Source organism: Rhinolophus ferrumequinum, chromosome 18, assembly GCF_004115265.2.
Source record: "Rhinolophus ferrumequinum isolate MPI-CBG mRhiFer1 chromosome 18, mRhiFer1_v1.p, whole genome shotgun sequence".
NCBI lineage: Eukaryota > Metazoa > Chordata > Mammalia > Chiroptera > Rhinolophidae > Rhinolophus > Rhinolophus ferrumequinum.
Window position 1 is genome coordinate 39,777,664 of NC_046301.1, and position 20,141 is coordinate 39,797,804.

The following is a 20,141-nucleotide window of genomic DNA, read 5'->3' on the forward strand; positions in this document are numbered from 1 at the left end:
AAAGAAACATGGATGTACCAATATGACCCTGAAACAAAACGTTAAAGTGCACAGTGGAAGTCAGCCAATTAATTCTCCACGACCAAAAAGTTCCATCAATCCAAATCAAGAGTCAAAACAATGTTGCTAAACTTTTTTTGATATCAAAAGGATTATTCATTATGAATTTGTACCAAATGGACAAACAGTTAACTAAGTTTACTATCTGGAAGTGTTGAAAAAGGCTGCGTGAAAAATTGGACAAAAACGACCTGAACTTTTTGCCAACAATTCATGGCTCTTGCATCAGGACAATCTACCAGCTTACACAGCACTGTCTGTGAGGGAGTTTTTAGCCAGTAAACAAATAACTATATTGGTACTCCCTCCCTACTCACCTGATCTGGCCCCCAGTGACTTCTTTCTTTACCCAAAGATAAAGGAAATATTGAAAGGAAGACATTTTGATGACATTTAGGACATCAAGGGTAATAATATGACAGCTCTGATGGCCATTCCAGAAAAAGAGTTCCAAAATTGCTTTGAAGGGTGGACTAGGCACTGGAGTCAGTGCATAGCTTCCCAAGGGGAGTACTTCGAAGGTGACCGTAGTGATATTAAGCAATGAGGTATGTAGCCCTTTTTCCAGGATGAGTTCGTGAACTCATTAATTGTCAGACCTTCGTACTTATTTGTTCAATGCTAGCATATAAGTAGATCCAGAATTGTTAACCTGTACCCTTTGTGAAACAAATTTACCGACTAGAATACCATGTTTTTGTACAGTTCAGACGGAGGTTGAAGTGGAAACCTCTGAGCTAAGCAAATAAGCCTGTGGCTGTGAGCTGGCATTGGCCCTCTGGCCTCCAGTCTGAAACCCCCATAACTGCTCTCTGGTCACTCACTATGAGAAAGTTGTCATTTTGCACCTCCCTGAAGCCATATTCACCTCTCAGGATTATTTGGAGGAGGGTGGAAAGGGGGGGTTGGGAACCCCTGCTGCAGTCCCCTGGTTCTCCTGAAGCGTGTGGATCTCAGGGGAACATGGGAGGCATGTACCCTTTCAGAAGTGCAGACATGGCTCAGCAAGAGAGGGCGCAGATGGGGCAGGGTGATCCCTGTGGGTGAGGGCCCTGACAGCAGAACCTGCTAGGCAGGTGTGCTGGCCCAGGCATGTATCAAGGCCAGTGGGTTGTAGCAGGAGCTTGGAGGCCAGGGGTGCTCTTCCGCTAAGAAGAGACCAGGCTTGGCTGGGGTGGGAGTAGAGGAGCTGGTGGTGTCTGGGTTCTCCTAATGCATTGGCAGGGATACAGTGGTGACCAATAGTACCCAAGCGAACATTTATTGGGCTTTAACTGTATGCCCAGGCTCTGTCCTAATTGTTCCTTTCATCCTCAACAATATCCCTCAGAGTGGGTGCTGTTATTATCCCCATTTTACAGATTAGCCAACGAGGCTCAGAGAGGCATCAATTCAACTGAATCTGGCTCCAGACTCCCAGCCCTTAATTAACATATACAAGCACTGGGCAGAGGGCCTGCAGCTGTGGGTCTAGGGCACATGCACAATAGGCCAGATGAATAAATAACCAAGGGAGTTGCAGATGGTGCCGACTACCATGTGAGATTGGGGAGGAGGGGGACAGATCAAGGAAGGACTCTCTGAAGGCGGTGACCAGCTGAGGATGGGAAGAAGGGTGTTCCAGGCAGACTGATCCCCAAATGCCAAGGTCTTGAAATACGTGAAGAACAAGCAGGCCAGTGCAGCTGGAAGGAAGTAAGGCAGGGGGAGAGTGGAGAAGTAGGAGGAGAGGCTGCAGGGCCGGGTGGGCCCTGATGAGGACCCTGGGTTTACTCAGAGAGACACAGGGAGCCATGGAGAGTTTGGGGTCCGGGAAAGGGTGTGATCTGAGTTGTAAGAACTGTGGCTGGGGGTGTGGAATGGCGGTGAGGGATGGAAGCATAGAGGAGTCCACGGAGGCCCCTGCCATCTGCCTGAGTCTCAGGACCTTGAGTCCCTAGGCTCCCAGTCTATGGGAAACAGGCGCTGGGAGGTGGCAGGAGTGGGAGGTGCTGGGCCCCCAGTGGCAGGAAGAGCCTCCTTCCGCTGCTGCGTAGTGGCCATGGGAGGTGAGATTGTTGCCTGGGAGGTGCAAGGCAGCCACCGCCCACCCTGGGTGCGGTTTCTCTTTGCAAAAAGGGGTCATTTTCCGAGTGCCCGGCGTGGTTCTGCCGCGTTTGGGGACTCCAGGGCTCATTCCAGCGGGGTCGGTCCGCAGGGCTCTTGGACGTCGGTACCCAAGCGTTAACCTCCCACCCCCACCCGCCAACTCCACTGGCTGTGCTGCCCCGCACTTGGCTTTCATTGGTTAGAGCAGATCCTGAGGAAGAGCGGGAGGAACAGCGTGACAAGAGCCGCAGTGGTCTCCAAGGGGGTACGGGGGGGGGGGGGGGCGCAACTTGGCCTGGTTGTCCCTCTCGGTCGCTGCCCCAGGGTCGCCCAAGATTGAATCAAGGGTATTCATTGCCTCGCGTTCATTGCCCCTGGGGCGCCCTCACCCCACCCGCAGCCGGCAAAGGCTGCAGCAGTCGAGGGAAAGGGCACTGTCCTGGGGAAGGTCCCTTCCGGGCCGTGGCTGCTGGTCTGAGGGTGGGGGAGCTGAGCTCGGCCAGGAAGCTCCTGGGAACTGTGGGTGGGGGTGCGGGGCCAGCTGAGACTGGCCCGCTGGAGGAGCGGAGGCCTGGGAGAGGCGTGGGAGAGCAACACAGACAGAAAGACACACACAGAGACAGGGAGAAACAGACACCGAGACTCAGAGAGACACAACGAGAGAGACACACAGAGAAACTGAGGGAGACATTCATTTATTCCTTCACTCATTTACTTACTCAGAGGATACTTACTGGGCACCGGCTGTGTCCGGTCAGTGCCCATGACAGACGCAAATCCCTGCCCTCAGTGGGGCTGACAGTTTGATGGTGACACAGCCCAGAAATACGATAAACGAGTAAATCCCATCCTCGGGAGCAATAAGGGTGGGGGAATGGGAGAATCAGCGGGCATATGAGCTAGATCCCCATTATGGGGGTGGGCGGAGGTTCCCACCAGAATCCTGCCTGAGCCTGCTCTCTCTCCAAGACGGAGGTGGGAGCAGGGAAATGGGGAGGAGCCTGCCCCCGGGAGCCGCCGGGATCTATCTGCTATGGGGATGGGATTCAGGCTACCGCCATCCGTGCGGAAGACCCCTCCTAACCCACGCTGTTGGGGTCCCTCCGCCGACCCCGGAGTCCGTAGCGTGCCGCCCAGGAGGCTCAGTTGGAAGGTAAGAGGAAAATGGGGAAGGACCCGTGCCCAGGAGCCGGAGGACAGACGGGACCCCTCTGCTGAGGACTGGGGGAGAGTCTCAGGCCGCGGCCGTCCCCGCTGAGAACCCTCCTCTTCCCGCGCCTCCGGGTCCTCGCACTGAGACGGGGCGTCCCTGGGAGGGCAGCCCAGTCCCGGAGGGGGCAGCCGAGCGCTCGCCGGTGCCAGTCGCCGCCGGGTCGCGCTCCTGTACCGCGGCGGGTGGCACAGGCTGGCAGCCATGAGCTGGGTGCCGGGTTCCAAGGGGCGGGGCAGATGCTTGCGACCGCTGGCTATCAGCGTTTCGGGGCCTGCCCCCTTGCCTGCCAGCTCCAGCCCCTCCCCGCCCACCCCCGGAGCGGCATCCGCTCGCTCCGCTCAGGCTGTGTGACTGCTGAGCTCACGCCCAGGGCGCAGGGTGAGTGTACAGCACTGGGTTCTTGGGGGCGCGGTGTTCCGTCTGGCCTGGAGGGGTTGCCCTGGCCACTACCTGTGTCCCTTGCTTGGGGTTCCTGGGCCTTTCCCAGAGGTCTCCTGGGAAGGGAAGGCGACTTCACCTGGCTAGATGCGGGGCGCCGGCTGGGCGGGGGCTCCTGGAATCTCCCCGCCTCGCCTTCTCCGTGCCACGCCACTGCAAGTTTCGCTACCTCAGTCCTGCTGCCGGACCAGCCGAGACCAGGCGGGAGGTGCAGGGGCTGTGAGCTGGTGCACATTGTTGCCATCAGAGCAAGTGTAACCTGTGTCTGCGTGTATTTGATGCCCCCCGCCCCCCGGTGGTTGAGTCCCTTATTCTCTGTGGGTCTGTTTTTGCGCCTGGTTCCCTGTATGCAACTGAAGCCGTCTGACATGCGTTTGTTCCTGCCATGTCTAAATAAGTCCATTCCCCTCCCCAGGCCTCAGTTTTCTCATGTTAAGTGGGGTCTGCGTGATTGTGTAGCCGTTTCTGCGTGGCTGTGTTTGTGTGGGAGCATCAAAACTTTTGTGCCTGTTTCTCTGCGAAGTACTTTTCAGCATCAGTTTCCTCGCCTTTAAATTGGGACTGATGGGAGAGATGTGTAGGGGACTAAAGGGCACAGTCGCAAGTGGGAAGTATTATTATACTTTAATGACATGTGTGCCCCTCTACAAGAGCCTGTCTGTGCGATGTGGATCCTGTCTGCTGCCTTCCGGCTCTGCCTCTATGAATTGGATGGATAGGCTTAACTTTCTCACGAGGTTTTGCGGTGGATGAAGGGAGTTTGGCAGGAAAAAGCCTTGTGTGCAACAAGACAAGTAGATTGTGGGGCTGGGACTCCAGGATGGGGTGTGGGTGGAGGTTGTGAAATTGTGGCCTGTACGACTGGGTGAGACCCTGTCTGCGTTTTGCAGAATTTGTGTTCCTGTATGTCTCTGCCTGTGTAGCTTTGCCCATGGGTGAATATATTTTCGTGTTTTCTTGATGGGGTCTGTGTATGTTTGCCCTAGTTCGTGTCACTGTATTTATATGTCCCTTTCTGTGTGTGGTTGTATTTGTGTGCGTTCTGTCTGTTTATAGTTGACTATGACTCTGGATATCCGTGTTTGTGTGTGAATTATGAGTATCCCTCAGCAACTGTGGGACTGTGTCACCCTGTCCCAATATTATTTCTGTGTGGGCCTGTTTCCATGGCCAGCCCCCTTCCATCCCAAACTCTCCCTGGGCCCCAGTGTACATGTGGGGTGGAGGGCAGGGGGTTAGGGCTCCTTTCCCAGTTCTGCGAGGCACATGCTCGCCTCCGCAGGCCGCGGGGATGGTGCGAGCCCAGCCTGACACTGCACCTGGCCTCTCTGCAGCCTTGGGGCAGGAGGCCCATGGATCCGGGGCTGCTGAGGCCGGCGCCGGTGAGCGAGGTCATCGTCCTGCACTACAACTACACCGGCAAGCTCCGCGGTGCGCGTTACCAGCCCGGCGCCGGACTGCGCGCCGACGCCGTCGTGTGCCTGGCTGTGTGCGCGCTCATCGTGCTCGAGAACTTGGCGGTACTGTTAGTGCTCGGACGCCACCCGCGCTTCCATGCGCCCATGTTCCTGCTCTTGGGCAGCCTCACACTGTCCGACCTGCTGGCTGGCGCCGCCTACGCCGCCAACATCCTACTGTCCGGGCCACTCACGCTGCGCCTGTCGCCCGCGCTCTGGTTTGCACGCGAGGGTGGCGTCTTTGTTGCTCTCGCCGCTTCTGTGCTGAGCCTCCTGGCCATCGCGCTGGAACGCCTCCTCACCATGGCGCGCAGGGGACCCGCGCCGGCTGCTGGTCGCGGGCGCACGCTGGCGCTGGCGGCCGCCGCCTGGGGTGTGTCGCTGCTCCTCGGGCTACTGCCAGCGCTGGGCTGGAATTGCCTGGGCCACCTGGACAACTGCTCCACAGTCCTTCCGCTTTACGCCAAGGCGTACCTGCTCTTCTGCGTACTCGCCTTCCTCTGCATCCTGGCCACCATCTGTGCGCTCTACGCGCGCATCTACTGCCAGGTGCGGGCCAACGCGCGGCGCCTGCGGGCTCGTCCTGGGGCTGTTGGGGGCCTCTCGAGCCGAGCGCGCCGCACGCCGCGCTCGCTGGCGCTGTTGCGTACTCTCAGTATAGTGCTCCTGGCCTTTGTGGTGTGTTGGGGCCCCCTCTTCCTGCTACTTTTGCTCGACGTGGCGTGCCCGGCGCGCGCCTGCCCCGTGCTCCTTCAGGCGGACCCCTTCCTAGGCCTGGCCATGGCCAACTCTCTTCTAAACCCCATCATCTACACGCTCACCAACCGTGACCTGCGCCACGCGCTCTTGCGCCTCGTCTGCTGCGGCCGCCGCCCTTGTGGCCGAGATTGGGGCGCCTCCCCGCGATCCGGGAGCGCCGCTGGGGCTTCGGACGGCCTACACCGCTGGCTGCCCCCGGACCTGGATGTCAGCTCTAGCCGCTCCGAGCGCTCGTCGCCCCTGCGGGACGGGCTGGACATCAGCGGCTCCAATAGCGCGCCCACAGCCGCGGAGACCCTGGTATCCGCACCCGCACCAGCTGCAGACTGACGCCTTCTGGCCCGCCATTGCCCTCCCTAAGAGATGTTTTGCAGACTTTTTTCTTTTTAAATAATAGAATTTATAGGAAAAGCAGCCGAAGATAGTGGAGGAAGAAGAGACACAGGGAAATGTACTTTATTGGCCTTAAGCCCCACAACAATGAACAAAACAGACAAGAATCTCTGCCCTTGTGGAATTGACGTTCTGGTGGGGGCACAGGCAATAAAGGAGTGAAGAAATAATGGAGACAGTTCCAGTGACAATACAGTGATGCGAATGTGGTCAGAGGACGCCTCTCTGCAGAGGTGGTGGTAACTGATGTGAGCTGAGACGTCATTGTCCTGGGAACACCTGAAGCAAGAGCACTTCCGGTGAGGGAACCACAGGTGCAAAGTCCATGAGACTGGAACGTTCCTATGTGCTCTATAAAAGCAAGGGCCCAGGTGTGGCTGGAGCATCAGTGAAGGTGAAGGCGGGAGAAAACAAAGGCAGGAAGATGACAGAGCAGATCACTGTGGGCTCAGGGAAGGACTTTACTTTTGTTCTAAGTGAGGTGGGAGCCATGGAGGGTTCTAGGTAGAGGAGGGTCTTGATTTGGTTCAGGTGTTCACAGATCTCTGTGTGAGGCAAAGGTGTAAGCTAGGAGAACAAGGTGAAGGTGACTGCACTGGCCTGGGGGAGAGATGATGTCAACTCGGATAGATTCTGGAAACAGCGAAAAGAATTACTGAGGAATTGAGTGTGAGAGTGAGAAAGAAAGTAGTCAAGGACAGCTCTGCAGTTTAGAGGGGAGGACACCAAAGACAGGACACCCTAAAATTTGACTCTGGGAGTCTCAGCCAATTCCTATCTGAAACAAGATGTCTTTGAGAGTGGTGTCAGATTCTTCATAAAAAATGAAAATATAATAAAATAATAATAAGAATTACAGCTTATTGTGCCTGGCTAGTCGCCCCACAGTGGTAAGCTCAGGACACACCTTTTTCTCACCCTTACTGCTACCTTGCAAGGTGGGTTTCCTCACCCCCATTTGACAGATGAGGGAACTCTAAGCAGTGAGTACCTTGCCCCAGTGTCTGAGCCAGGATACTTGCCGAGGCTGTCAGGCTCCCAGGCTCAGTCCTTGTGTCTGGCTCCTCCAGAGGGGTCTGCATTCTCGGCCTGGGGCGATACCAGGGCCCCGTTTGTGCCCATAAAAGGCTCCAGACGCCCTGGCCACGGTCCCCGGCTGTCCCTGAGCGCAGTCCTGACCCCTATGCGGCCTGGACCGTTGGGTGGGGCGTGCCGCGGAGTCACTTCGGGCTCAGACTGTGGCCCACCATCTGCCGGGAGACTGCGGAACTGCAGGCAGTCACAAAGCCATGTGTTTTGGAGGCACTCACCCAGCCTGGTGGCCTGAGTTTCCACCTGCCACACTCAGGTCCCAACAGGCTACACGCACGGGAAACCAACCTATTCTTGGAACACAAACACTCAAGCCTCGGGTCACGATCCCAGGACTGGACCCAATTCCCTACCTGCCCTGGTGCCCCCAATCCCAGGTTCCTTTCATATTCCAGGGGAGCCTGAAGTTCACCCCATTGTTTGGTTACTTGATGGCGTGATGGTAGATGTATTCACTTGTTCACATTTTACAAAAGTCAAAAAACACGTCCCCTTCTTGGACATGATCACTGTGGGGATTCCTGGGAAACTTCCAGAGCTATTCTGTGGATAAATGAGCTGAAATATAAATACATCTTCCCTCTTTCTACACAATTTTAGCACTGCTCTGCATCTTGCTTTGTTCACTTAATAGTATATCCTGGAAATTGTTGCCCATCCACAGATTTTTGTATTGTTTGGCTGCCTTAGTCTGCTCAGGATGCCATAACAAACACCACAGCCTCGGTGGCTGAAACAATAGAAATTTCTCACAGTTCTGGAGGCTGGAAGTCCCAGATGAGGGTGCCAGCATGGTCGGGTGCTGGTGAGGAATCTCTGCCTGGCTAGCAGACGGTCACCTTCCTATTGTGTGCTCTCATGGTGTACAGAAAGAGAAAAAAAAGCTCTCTGGTGTCTCTTCTTATAAGGGCACTAATCCCTTCATGGGGCCCCACCCTCATGACCTCATCTAAATCTAATCAATTCAGTCCATATCACTTGTTCTTTTTTTTTAAATTTTTAAATATTGAAGTAAAGTCATACAGCAAATGTCTTGCTCCTTTTCACTGACTGCATAGTATTTCCCAGCATGGATGTGCCACCACTTGTTACACGGAGAGACCCGTGGGTTGAGTCCAATCCTTTGCCTTTATACACAGCGCTGCAAAACACTTCAGTGTACACGTATGTGAGTATACCTTAGATAAATCTCTACAAGTGGCACTACTGGGTCACAGGGCCTGTAGGTTTGATTTTCATATATGAGAGGTTGCCTTAAGGATGGTGCGAGTTTTCCCACAGCTTCCGCCACTGCCAGTATTTGCCAACTATGCTATAGCGTCCCCCGCTGGAGGGGTCCAGAACCGCAGACTCGCGCATCTGGGAAGGCGGCGGAAGAAGGGTACCCCACCACATGCTCCTGCGCGGGTTTAATCCCAGACCCTGAGCAGGGACACTGAATCCTCCAAATTCAGTCTGGAGGCTGGCGGAATTCTTTCTTAAACCTCTTTGCGTTTCCATTATTCACTTAGTTTTCATAGAGGACTCTTTGAAAAATAGCCTTAAATACATTTATTTAAATGTTAACTTTATATCTTAAACAGCGTAAGTGGCAAGTCAGTATTCCATGCCATGAAAAATAGCGATAGTTAACATCTGTTAGGCACTCGCATTCGCATTTAGTGCTCCCGGTAACCAAGGTGCTAGCATTATTACCACCTCAAAGGGAGAAAACTGAAGCATGGAGAAGTCACAGGCCCACCCGCACAGAACCAGAGAGGGTGGCAGAGCGGGCCTTCGAACGCCCCGCAGGCGAGCTCCACGCACCTCTACATTAGAGATAACTAAAAAATATAGACAAAGAAACCCCAGCTAGATAGATAATTCTCGCTGGATCCTGCGGCCGTCGACCGTGAGACCTGCGTTAAAGAGAGAAGCGCAGGTCGTAGAGAGCAGCCCCGCGCTGAGACGACGAAATAGGTCGAATGAAAGGGACAGTGCGAAGGGGTAACGGGCTTTCCTGGCCGGGGCTCCGGGCACCTGCGGGAAGGGCGGAGAATCGCGGCTCCTTTCCCGCCGCGCCCTCTCCCCGCCTCCTTCCCGGGTGTCCCGAGGCCTCCCCTCACCCGACGGTCGAGACCCCTCAGGCTTTGCCTCCTGAGAGCCGAGGTCCCCTGACAGCGGAGGTGCCCGCGGGTCCGGGAGAGCGAAGGTTAGGCGGGAGACGCCCCCGGCGGGACTGCGGCCCCTCGGGTTTCCCGGAAGCTCAGCGCGCGGGTGGCACCACATTGCCCAGAGCCGCCGCCTTGTCCCAGGTATCCCCGCCCCGCGACAAGAGCTACCGAGGCTACGCAGGGGCCGAGGTGAGCGCGGCGGCGGCGGCGGCGGCGGGGAGGAGTGTCCACTGATGCCCGGTGTGGGCAGGGACGCGTCTGGCCTCGAACCCGGTGCCCCGATTCCCGCGGAGCTGACCACGCGGCTAGGTGCGCGGAGAGCTGCGGTCCCTGACCCCGCCGCGCCGCAATGACGAATGCTGTGGTCGCGGCGCTGGGGTTGCGCAGCTTGGCGACAGCCCGCGGGGTGGGAGAGCGGGGAGCGGCCACGGTGCCAACGCCGCCGCCTGAGGCCCCGGGCCGCGGGGACTTTTATTCTGACACGGCAAGCGCCAGGCTCTGCTTAGTCATGGTGACCTGCGCGCGCTCCGCGCCTCCCACCCCCACCCCCACCCCCCAGCGCAGCGATGGAGGCGCCGGGGCCTGGGCGACGGAGGCGGAGCCCGAGCGCGGCCATGGCGGGGTGAGTGAGCGGCCTGCGCCGGGGCTGCGGGCCCGGCGGGCCGGTTGCGCCCCTGCAGTCGTGCCGGGGGGCCGGGGGACGTGGCGCCGCGGGCCCGGTGGTCTGGGGGGTTCCCGTGGCCCCCGGAAGGCCAGGAGGGCGCGGCTCGAGTTCCATCCTTTTGTTGGACGGCGCGATTCGCGGGGTGGCCCGGGAACCACACAAGCCGGACGAGAGGCCTGGGGAGAGCCGCTCGGACGGAGTCCCGGGGACCCCGGGGCGTTTGGGTGCTTGACCTGCGCCCTGGGATTGGCAGTCAAGAGGCCTCGGTGGGGTTACTTCCTTCTCCAGGCCTCGGTGGCGGCTCAGGCGGGGCATGCGCAGTCCCCCACCTAGTGCTTCGTTAGGGGAAATGCCCAGGGGGCACCGTTGACCTGTTGGCCAAAGACCAAGAGGCAGACCCGGGGCCTTGGCTGGGGAGAGGTGGACAAGCGGCGCCCCGGGCCGGGTGAAGGAGGGTGCTCTGGTAGGCACAGTGGCGTGGGCAGTCAGCCAGCCATACCTTACTGACCCATGTGCAGTGCCAGACCCCAGGCTGGACTTGAGGGAGACACATGAGAGGGTGGGCACAACCCTGACCTGCCCTCTGAAGCGCTGGGGCTCAGGGCCAGAGGGACGGGTCACCCCTCAACAGGCAAGCAAAGAGGCTTATTTCAGTTCCTGACAAGTGGGGTGATGGAAATAAAACTGGGAGGTGACTCTATGCTGAGCCCCAGAAAGATAAGGTGGAGAACCTGGGGATCCTCTTGCAGATCCACCCCCCTTCTCCCCGCAGGACCTTTCAAAACACAACTCATGCTCCAGCCCTCCAGACTCCACAGGTTTCATGGAAACCCTCCCTTCAGTAGTCATTGTCTGTCATGACACACCTCCTTGCTTCTCCAGATTGTCTCATTCTGCTTCTGAGCCTTTTGCACTTACTCTTCCCTCTGCCTGGAAAACTAATGACTGTCACAATGTTGTCATTTTCTTCATGATCTCAATTTCTACTTAAGTCGCTTATTTTATTTATGGCCATTTTCCCCTCCCTCCCCCCCCAGGTATCAACTCCAGCACAGTTTTTGTTTGTCTTGCTCACTGCTGTGTCCCTGGTGCCTAGAACAGTGCCTGGTACACAGTAGATGCTCAATAAACGTTGGTGAGGTGAATGAAGGAGTGAATTGGACATGCTCTAGGAAGGGAAGGGCTACCTACCAAACAGAGTGAGCAAAGGGGAGAGGCGGACAGGGACGGAGTCTGAAGGGCTTTGCTGGCCATTGAAGTGTTCGGTTTTACTCTCCGTGCTGTAGACAGGTGTGGGGGGATTCTGAGCAAGGGGGTGACATCATGTGACATGTTTTAAGAGGGACTCTTGGGCTAATGAGGCCATAGGACATTTAGCAAGCACAAATGGATGCAGCTTCACCTGGGCTTGGCAAGGAAAACTGGTGTAGGAGTTGCTTTATCTTAATAAAGGCCTGGCCCCAGGCCCTGCCCCCAGCCCTGTGCTCTCCCTCCTCCAGGCCCCTGAGTGCCAGTGGTGGTGTTGTCCCTTGTCACCTGGAACCCCATGCAGCTGGAATCCAGGCCTAGCAGGGCTGGGGCCCGTACCCGATTCCTACCCCTGAGGTCACAGTGCCCCGACGGGGCAGGGGACACAGTGATGTACGCCTCCACCGAGTGCAAGGCTGAGGTGACACCTTCCCAGCATGGCAACCGCACCTTTAGCTACACACTGGAGGACCACACCAAGCAGGCCTTTGGCATCATGAATGAGCTGCGGCTCAGCCAGCAGCTGTGTGATGTCACGCTGCAGGTCAAGTACCAGGACGCACCTGCCGCCCAGTTCATGGCCCACAAGGTGGTGCTGGCCTCGTCCAGCCCCGTCTTCAAGGCCATGTTCACCAACGGGCTGCGGGAGCAGGGCATGGAGGTGGTGTCCATTGAGGGCATCCACCCCAAGGTCATGGAGCGTCTCATCGAGTTCGCCTACACAGCCTCCATCTCCATGGGCGAGAAGTGCGTGCTCCATGTCATGAATGGTGCTGTCATGTACCAGATCGACAGCGTTGTCCGTGCCTGCAGTGACTTCCTGGTGCAGCAGCTGGACCCCAGCAACGCCATTGGCATCGCCAACTTCGCCGAGCAGATCGGTTGTGCCGAACTGCATCAACGTGCCCGCGAGTACATCTATATGCACTTTGGGGAGGTGAGTGACGGGAGGGTACATGGAGCAGGGCTTGGGGACGGTATCGGAAGGACCAGGGATGCACAGGTGGTTATCACTGTCTCCCCTTGAGATAGGAAGGGTCAAGGCAAGGAGCTGGAGAGAAGTGGGGCTCTGAGCTTCTAGTCTACCCATCTGGGCCGTCTCTGGGAAACAGCTGAGGCAAATGAGGCCTTCATGGGGATCTGGGCTCCCTGGTTTCTCTGGGGTCTAGGGTGGGGACAGGGTGCCGTGAACATGACAGCAGCTCAACCCTGGGGTGTGCAGAGCAGGGCCCCACATTTCAGGCAGTCAGAAAGTAATTGTTGAACGCCCATGACATGCTTCCAACTGCCAATGTGACCCCAGATGTGTTTTCTTTGGTTCACTCAGTGTCATCATTATTTTCTTGGTTTCGTTTTTGTTTTTAAATGGAGGAAGTTGTGAACAGAAGAAATAATAAGTGCTTATTGAGCCCTTGCTGTGGGCCAGCTTCTGTTCTAAGTAATTTCCATCCTTTAAATCACTGAATCTTGCCAACCATCCCAGGAGGAAGTATGCTTTGGAGGGCATTCCTGGAAATATTCAAAGCCCTCCTCCAGTGGCTGGAACCAGCTGGGGTGGATACTACTCTGGTCTCCATTTCATTTCTTTCCTTCTCTCTACACCACATGTGGGGTTGACCAGTGGCCTAGAGCTCTGGCATTAGTCCTAGGGCTGATGGCTAACAGGAAGGTGGTCTATGAGCAGGGTTCTCCCATTGGCCAGCCCAGTGTTTGTTTCAAGGGCTTGCATGGGCTTGGAGCACTAGAATGGTGGTGACCTGCTGATGTGGGGTTACCAAATTTATACAGATCAATGCCTGCCAAGAAAACTTTGTTTGGGGTCCTGTATGCCCTAGGAGTAGCCTTGCTATAAGGTAGCTACTAATACCGTGTTTCCCCGAAAATAAGACCTAGCCGGACAGTCAGCTCTAATACATCTTTTGGAGCAAAAATTAACATAAGACTTGGTCTTATTTTATTATAACATAAGACTGGATCTTACATAATGTAATATGATATAATATAATTTAATATAATATAATATAATATAATACCGGGTCTTATATTAATTTTTGCTCCAAAAGACACGTTATAGCTGATTGTCCGGCTAGGTCTTATTTTCAAGGAAACACAGTTAATCCCCATTTACAGAGGAAGAAAACAAAGGCACAGAGCGTTTCAGATATTTGCCCAAAGTCACCCAGTTAAAAAGTAGTGGGCCAAAATTAGAGCTCAGGCTGCTTTCTTCAGAGCCTGTACTTTTTTTCTAGAACATTCTATTGCTATTCCTTTTTAGTCAAAAGTAATTTCAATTTTTTTAATTTTTTTTTTTAAAGATTTTATTGGGGAAGGGGAGCACGACTTTTATTGGGGAACAGTGTGTACTTCCAGGACTTTTTTTCCAAGTCAAGTTGTTGTCCTTTCAGTCTTAGTTGTGGAGGGTGCAGCTCAGCTCTAGGTCCAGTTGCCGTTGCTAGTTGCAGGGGGCGCAGCCCACCATCCCTTGCGGGAGTCGAGGAATCGAATTGACAACCTTGTGGTTGAGAGGACGCGCTCCAACCAACTGAGCCATTCGGGAGGCAGCTCAGCTCAAGGTGCCGTGTTCAATCTTAGTTGCAGGGGCACTGCCCACCATCCCGGAGGCAGCTCAGCTCAAGGTGCCGTGTTCAATCTTAGTTGCAGGGGCACTGCCCACCATCCCTTGCGGGACTTGAGGAATTGAACTGGCAACCTTGTGTTTGAGAGCCCACTGGCCCATGTGGGAATCGAACCGGCAGCCTTCGGAGTTAGGAGCACAGAGCTCCAACCGCCTGAGCCACCTGGCCGGCTCGAGTAATTTCAATTTTTTAAAAAAGATAAGGTTCCTATAGTTCAAACAGAAGATGATACAAAAAGATACACAGGGCAGTGTGTCTGCCCATTTACCCGAGTAGATATGTACTACTTGCCTGACATGTAATACTAACTCATTTAATCCTCACAACCTATGAAGTTCATACTATTCAAATTGTCATTTTACAGATGAGGAAACTGAGATTGTCAGAGGCAGGTTGAGTGACTTGTCCATGGTCATACTGCCAGTTGAGGGGTTGGGGGAGACACAGGAGTCAGCCTGTCACACTATCGCCCTCTGCAGGTGGCCAAGCAAGAGGAGTTCTTCAACTTATCCCACTGCCAGCTGGTGACTCTTATCAGCCGGGATGATCTGAATGTGCGCTGCGAGTCCGAGGTCTTCCATGCCTGTATCAACTGGGTCAAGTACGACTGTGAGCAGCGACGCTTCTATGTGCAGGCGCTGCTGCGGGCCGTGCGCTGCCACTCGCTCACGCCCCACTTCCTGCAGATGCAGCTACAGAAGTGCGAGATCCTGCAGTCGGACTCCCGCTGCAAGGACTACCTGGTCAAGATCTTCCAGGAGCTTACCCTGCACAAGCCCACACAAGTGATGCCATGCCGGGCACCCAAGGTGGGCCGGCTCATATACACCGCCGGTGGCTACTTCCGCCAGTCCCTCAGCTACCTGGAGGCCTACAACCCCAGTGATGGCACGTGGCTCCGCTTGGCAGACCTGCAGGTCCCTCGGAGTGGCCTGGCAGGTTGCGTGGTGGGTGGGCTGCTGTATGCCGTGGGCGGCCGGAACAACTCACCCGATGGCAACACTGACTCCAGCGCCCTGGACTGCTACAACCCCATGACCAACCAGTGGTCACCCTGTGCCCCCATGAGTGTGCCACGCAACCGAATCGGGGTTGGGGTCATCGATGGGCACATCTATGCCGTTGGCGGCTCCCATGGCTGCATCCACCACAACAGCGTGGAGAGGTGAGTCACACGCCCCAGAGGGGTAGGCTCCAAGGGTTCCGCTGCTAACAGTTCCCATGCCATTGGCATTTGGGGATTGTCCATGTTGTTGAGTGCCTATCTCTGTGCCCTGTTTCCAGAGAGCAGAAGCCTCAAAATGAAGCTAAATTCCTGGGAGATGTATGATGGTGACCTTGGATGATGTGTCTGGGCCTGGGGAACAGGGCCATCACAAAACCATACGTATAGCTCCTCTGTGCAGATTTGGGAAAAGTTCCATCAGTTTGAAATTATAATATGCTAATTTTGTTAAAACATGACCCCTCCCTGACATCTGCCCCAAAATTGTTGCAATAAACAGATTATGAGGTCTGCTATGTAGAAGGTGCCCCCTTAGATGTAGTGCCCTTGTGCAGTGCACAACTTGCACAACTGTGCTTAGTGACCCTATGTTTAGAGGCCAAGCATTTTGGGCTTTCAGCTTTTGCATAGCCTAGTCCTCTGCCTTCTCCTTCCAGAAGTGTGAACCGGCTATATTTCTTACCTGAGAACTTGTTAAAACAAACTCCCCAGCCCACTGCTGGAGATGCTAGAGATCTGTCATTGGTGGGTGAGTTTGGAGCGAGGCTGGGGGATGGGAATTTTAAACTGAATACCCCAGAGGTTTCTAATGCGTGTGATCTGTGAATAGGATGATTGTATGATGTGTCACCCTCAGTAGGCCACTTTCAAGAAAAAAAAGGGATACTATTAATTAGTCTAGGAGAACAGGCATGAACTGGGAGTGCCTAGGCCCATCTTTGAGCGTCACACTTTGAGAAAAATCAGCCTAGTTGTTAGAGTTGGGGTTCTGGTGCCTGAGAGGGCTGGGTCAGACCCCAGCCCTCCTGCTCCTTCAGTGACCCTGGACATACCACCTTAGCCTTCTGTGCCTCCATCGTGCCATCTGTGGCGCGATGGACAGTAATAAGGAGTGCTGGCCCCACCATGCTGGGTGGGGCGTTGGTGAGATGATGCACGTAGCACTCAGCACAGGGCCTGGCGGTGGTATGATGGAGCCACTGGGTCCAAGAGATGTGTGTGTGACCTTGAGCCATGACAGCTGTGAACCTTGGTTTCCTCAGCTGGAAATTGGAGCTACTGGTAACTTGCACCTTGGAGAACAGTTGTGAGGATTAAAGAGTCCAGGCACACAAAGCTAGCGAAATTACAGTGTTTCTTGTAGATCAGCTATGATTGCCATTGTCGTTGTTATTATGCCTTTGCAGGTATGAGCCAGAGAGGGACGAGTGGCACTTGGTGGCCCCAATGCTGACGCGGAGGATCGGGGTGGGAGTGGCTGTCCTCAACCGTCTGCTCTATGCCGTGGGCGGCTTCGATGGGACGAACCGCCTGAACTCGGCGGAGTGTTACTACCCAGAGAGAGACGAGTGGCGAATGATCACACCCATGAACACCATCCGCAGTGGGGCAGGTGCGCGGGGCTGCGGGGCTGCGGGGAGGGCCTGAGGGGACACCCAACCCGGACGGCAACTCAGCCCGGCTGGGTGAGGGCCTGTTTCCACCTTAAATAACCCGGTGGCACACACAGGACAGTTAGATTCTGACAGAATCCGAGCTCCTCTCTCCTGCCTTTGTTTCTGAAGGGTCCCTCAGGAGAGGGAGGAGGGGAGGGCCCCCCAAGGGGGTGGGGGCTGGGGCCCCTACGGCCAGGCCCCTGAGTCACCCTTTCTTCGTGGTGTGGCTTAGGAGTCTGTGTCCTGCACAACTGCATCTATGCCGCGGGGGGCTACGACGGTCAGGACCAGCTGAACAGTGTGGAGCGCTATGACGTGGAGACAGAAACGTGGACGTTCGTAGCTCCCATGAAGCATCGGCGGAGTGCCCTGGGGATTACTGTGCACCAGGGGAGAATCTATGTCCTCGGTGAGGCTCTGGGAGGCTGGGGGGGACCTGGGTGGAGAAGACTAAGTAATTAGCCTCATCTTTTAGGGGCAGGCTCAAATCCGTAGGAAGGCCTCTTGTGGTTTCTTCCTTCTCTTCCTTTCCCCTGCCCTTGGAGGCAGTGACCATCCCCTCTGCTCTCCCTGTAGGAGGCTACGACGGTCACACGTTCTTGGACAGTGTGGAGTGTTATGACCCAGACACGGACACCTGGAGTGAGGTGACCCACATGACATCCGGCCGGAGCGGGGTGGGTGTTGCTGTCACCATGGAACCCTGCCAGAAGCAGATCAACCAGCAGAATTGTACCTGTTGAGCCTCTTTGGTTTCTGGGGGAAAAATGGTCCCATTGAGAGTATTGTCATTTTTGTACAGAAACAGGGACAAAAGAAAAGGGACAGAGCAAATGCTTATCCTCCAGGATGGGAGGCTGGGATGCCTCAGTGTTAAAATGACAACTTGAAAGAAGGCCAGAGTGGGAACCCATGAGCCCGTCAGAGTAGTCCCAGGAATGTCCAAGAGAGCCTGCCTGGGATGGGGTACAGGAAGGGTGGGCTCCCGGGAGAGAAACCCCCATACCCACTACCCCAAGACTAGGCCTGGCTCCTACAACAGCAGCCGCCACCTCCCTTTGGGGTAAAAGCAGGGGTTGAGGTCGGGCTGGTTTTTGTTCCCTGCATCTTTGTGATTGGTTCCTAGAGGCCTGGGAAGGAGCCAACTGAGGCCTCAGGGGTGAGGCCCTTCTGGAGGTCCGGACCCTGGGAGGGGCCTGTACATAGAAACCACTGGATATCTCTGCCCTGGACAGTCATTTTGTTGATAAGTAACCGTGTAACTTTCCAATGAAAATAAAGAACAAACTAACTAGTGTCTTCCACCAGGCTCTCAGCTGGAGGTCTCCAAACCAGGGACTCTTCTGAAATGCACTCAAGTCTTTGATTTAGGGCTTGAATTTAAACCAGTTTATCTCTGCCTATGGCCTCTTGATATGTAGGGCATGTTTTTCCCCATAGGCAAGCCACACAGGGCTCACTGTCTGTCTGTCACTTTCAGCTGCTTTGAAGACAATGACACATCTCCCAGGGCTTCTCAAGGTTAATATCATGTGTGCACAGTTTATATTTTAAGGCACGCCATCCCCAACACGCATGCCAAATTCGGAGAAAATCTGTCTGGTCATTTTAATATGCGTCAATAACCGACTGAGCCTTTTGTTTTTATTGAGGTGCCTGGGTATTAAAAGGACAAAGTGGTTCTTGGGAATTTTCTTAGGCAAAGGGCTCAATACCAAGTCTCTTCTGAACAATATGTGTGCAGGCAGTATGTGGCCCAGATCTTTTCTTCTGCCAATCAACTTTATTCATGTTGGGGAAGGGGGTGGAGAAAAGAAAAATGAAGTGTGATTTTGACTACAGGCACACCTCAGAGATAGTGTGGGTTTCCAGACCACCGCAGTAAAGTGAGTCATAACCGTTTATGGAGGTGGAGGGTCTTGCCTTCAATTTGTAAAAAATGCAACACCTGTGAAGCGCAATAAAGGGAAGCACAGTGAAAACCTTATTGGGAAATTCACAGGTTCTTCCCAAATAGCTTAGAAAGCAAACATTTGATTCCTTCCCTTCCAGGGAAAACCTGGTACCTCCCCTCTCTGCAACTTCACTCACTCAGTTCACCCAAAGGCTACCTTAGTTGTGCCCCATTCTCTGTCCTGGTCCAAGGCTTTTATGGAACAAGGAAATCTATGTCTGCTGCACTGAATGGCTAGGGGAAAACTAGGAATTGTAAACTTAACATCTGGCTAGCCTTTTAGCACTTACCATGTTTCCCCGAAAATAAGACCTAGCTGGACAATCAGCTCCAATGCAGCTTTTGGGGCAAAAATTAATATAAGACCCGGACTTATTTTACTATAATGTAAGACTGGGTCTTATCTAACATAATATAAGACCGGGTCTTATATTAATTTTTGCTCCAAAAGATGCAGTAGAGCTGATTGTCTGGCTAGGTCTTACTTTCGGGGAAACGGTATAAAGTATTTCTACACATTATTTGGTCCTCAATAGTGCTCTGAGCTAGGAAGGACAAGCCTGAATTCTTTACAGATGAGAAGCAGAGGTTCAGAGAAGTGACTTGCCCAAGGTCACCTGGCCACTAAGTGGTGGAGTTCAGATTCGACCTGTGTAATACACCAAAACAGCCATTCTCAACCACAACACACTGTACCACTGTGTTTGTGAGAATAGATATTAAAGAGGGCACATGGGGTCAATTTGTATAGCAGTGAAAGTTCCAGAAACAGCAATCTATAATCTAGGGTCAGGGGATTTACATGTGATGCAGTTGCCAGAAGCCACGCTACCTACCCTAGAGTCGTTTCCTTTCAGGGGGTTAGAGCCTGGTCTTAAGGTCAGGTTTAGCTGATTCAGAAAAGCAGTTTAGCTATTAGCAGTCAGGTGAAGTTTCTTGTCTGCAAAAATGGTACTCGGACACCTACTGGGCACTAGGCCCTGTGTGAGCTGCTGGGCCAACAAAGGTGAGTATTTACATTCACTTTCTAACCACAAAAATAAATTGTTTTTAGTCCTTACTCCCGTAGGCACTGGGGCTATGGCAGTGAACCAGCCCCAAATGATCCCTGTCCTCAAAGAAATTACAGCCTAGGCAGGGAGTTGGGTGACCAACTCATCCTGGTTTGCCTGGGACTTTCCCAGTTTGCACACTGAAAGGTTGGCATCCCAGGAACCCCTCATTCCCAGGTAAACCAGGACCATTGGTCACTCTCCGGGTAAGCTAGATGCTGAAGCAATATTACAAATGTGCTGTATGCCAAGCAGATGAGGGTCATGGTTAAA

The 20,141-nt window shown here is 54.3% G+C and overlaps 2 protein-coding genes across 5 annotated transcripts; both read left to right on the forward strand.

The window, feature by feature from the left end:
• The first annotated feature begins 3,676 nt into the window (after window positions 1–3,676).
• On the forward strand, window positions 3,677–8,328 carry S1PR5 (sphingosine-1-phosphate receptor 5). 3 transcript variants are annotated; one of them, XM_033133392.1, is made up of 3 exons: window positions 3,677–3,739; window positions 5,134–6,305; window positions 7,403–8,328. In XM_033133392.1, the coding sequence occupies exons 2-3, from the start codon at window positions 5,152–5,154 to the stop codon at window positions 7,530–7,532; spliced, it is 1,284 nt and encodes a 427-aa protein (XP_032989283.1). In that variant the 5' UTR covers window positions 3,677–3,739; window positions 5,134–5,151; the 3' UTR covers window positions 7,533–8,328. The 3 variants fall into 3 exon arrangements, with proteins under 3 accessions (XP_032989283.1, XP_032989280.1, XP_032989281.1); XM_033133389.1 differs by lacking the exon at window positions 3,677–3,739 and having other exon boundaries at window positions 3,780–6,305; XM_033133390.1 differs by lacking the exons at window positions 3,677–3,739; window positions 7,403–8,328 and having other exon boundaries at window positions 3,789–7,205.
• A 766-nt stretch (window positions 8,329–9,094) lies between these two features.
• Window positions 9,095–18,161, forward strand: KEAP1 (kelch like ECH associated protein 1). 2 transcript variants are annotated; one of them, XM_033134393.1, is made up of 6 exons: window positions 9,095–9,691; window positions 11,817–12,502; window positions 14,681–15,366; window positions 16,614–16,819; window positions 17,095–17,271; window positions 17,439–18,161. In XM_033134393.1, the coding sequence occupies exons 2-6, from the start codon at window positions 11,864–11,866 to the stop codon at window positions 17,603–17,605; spliced, it is 1,875 nt and encodes a 624-aa protein (XP_032990284.1). In that variant the 5' UTR covers window positions 9,095–9,691; window positions 11,817–11,863; the 3' UTR covers window positions 17,606–18,161. The 2 variants fall into 2 exon arrangements, with proteins under 2 accessions (XP_032990284.1, XP_032990283.1); XM_033134392.1 differs by lacking the exon at window positions 9,095–9,691 and adding an exon at window positions 10,037–10,275.
• Window positions 18,162–20,141: the final 1,980 nt, after the last annotated feature.

Bases quoted from the DNA above. Each gene is read 5' to 3' on its own strand.
- S1PR5 (XM_033133389.1), top strand. From the start codon at position 4,966: ATGGCCAGCCCCCTTCCATCCCAAACTCTCCCTGGGCCCCAGTGTACA. The intron at 6,306-7,402 runs GGAGACCCTGGT...AGTGAGTACCTT, and splicing joins AATAGCGCGCCCACAGCCGC to GCCCCAGTGTCTGAGCCAGG.
- KEAP1 (XM_033134393.1), top strand. From the start codon at position 11,864: ATGCAGCTGGAATCCAGGCCTAGCAGGGCTGGGGCCCGTACCCGATTC. The intron at 12,503-14,680 runs GTGAGTGACGGG...CGCCCTCTGCAG, and splicing joins TCTATATGCACTTTGGGGAG to GTGGCCAAGCAAGAGGAGTT. The intron at 15,367-16,613 runs GTGAGTCACACG...ATGCCTTTGCAG, and splicing joins CACCACAACAGCGTGGAGAG to GTATGAGCCAGAGAGGGACG.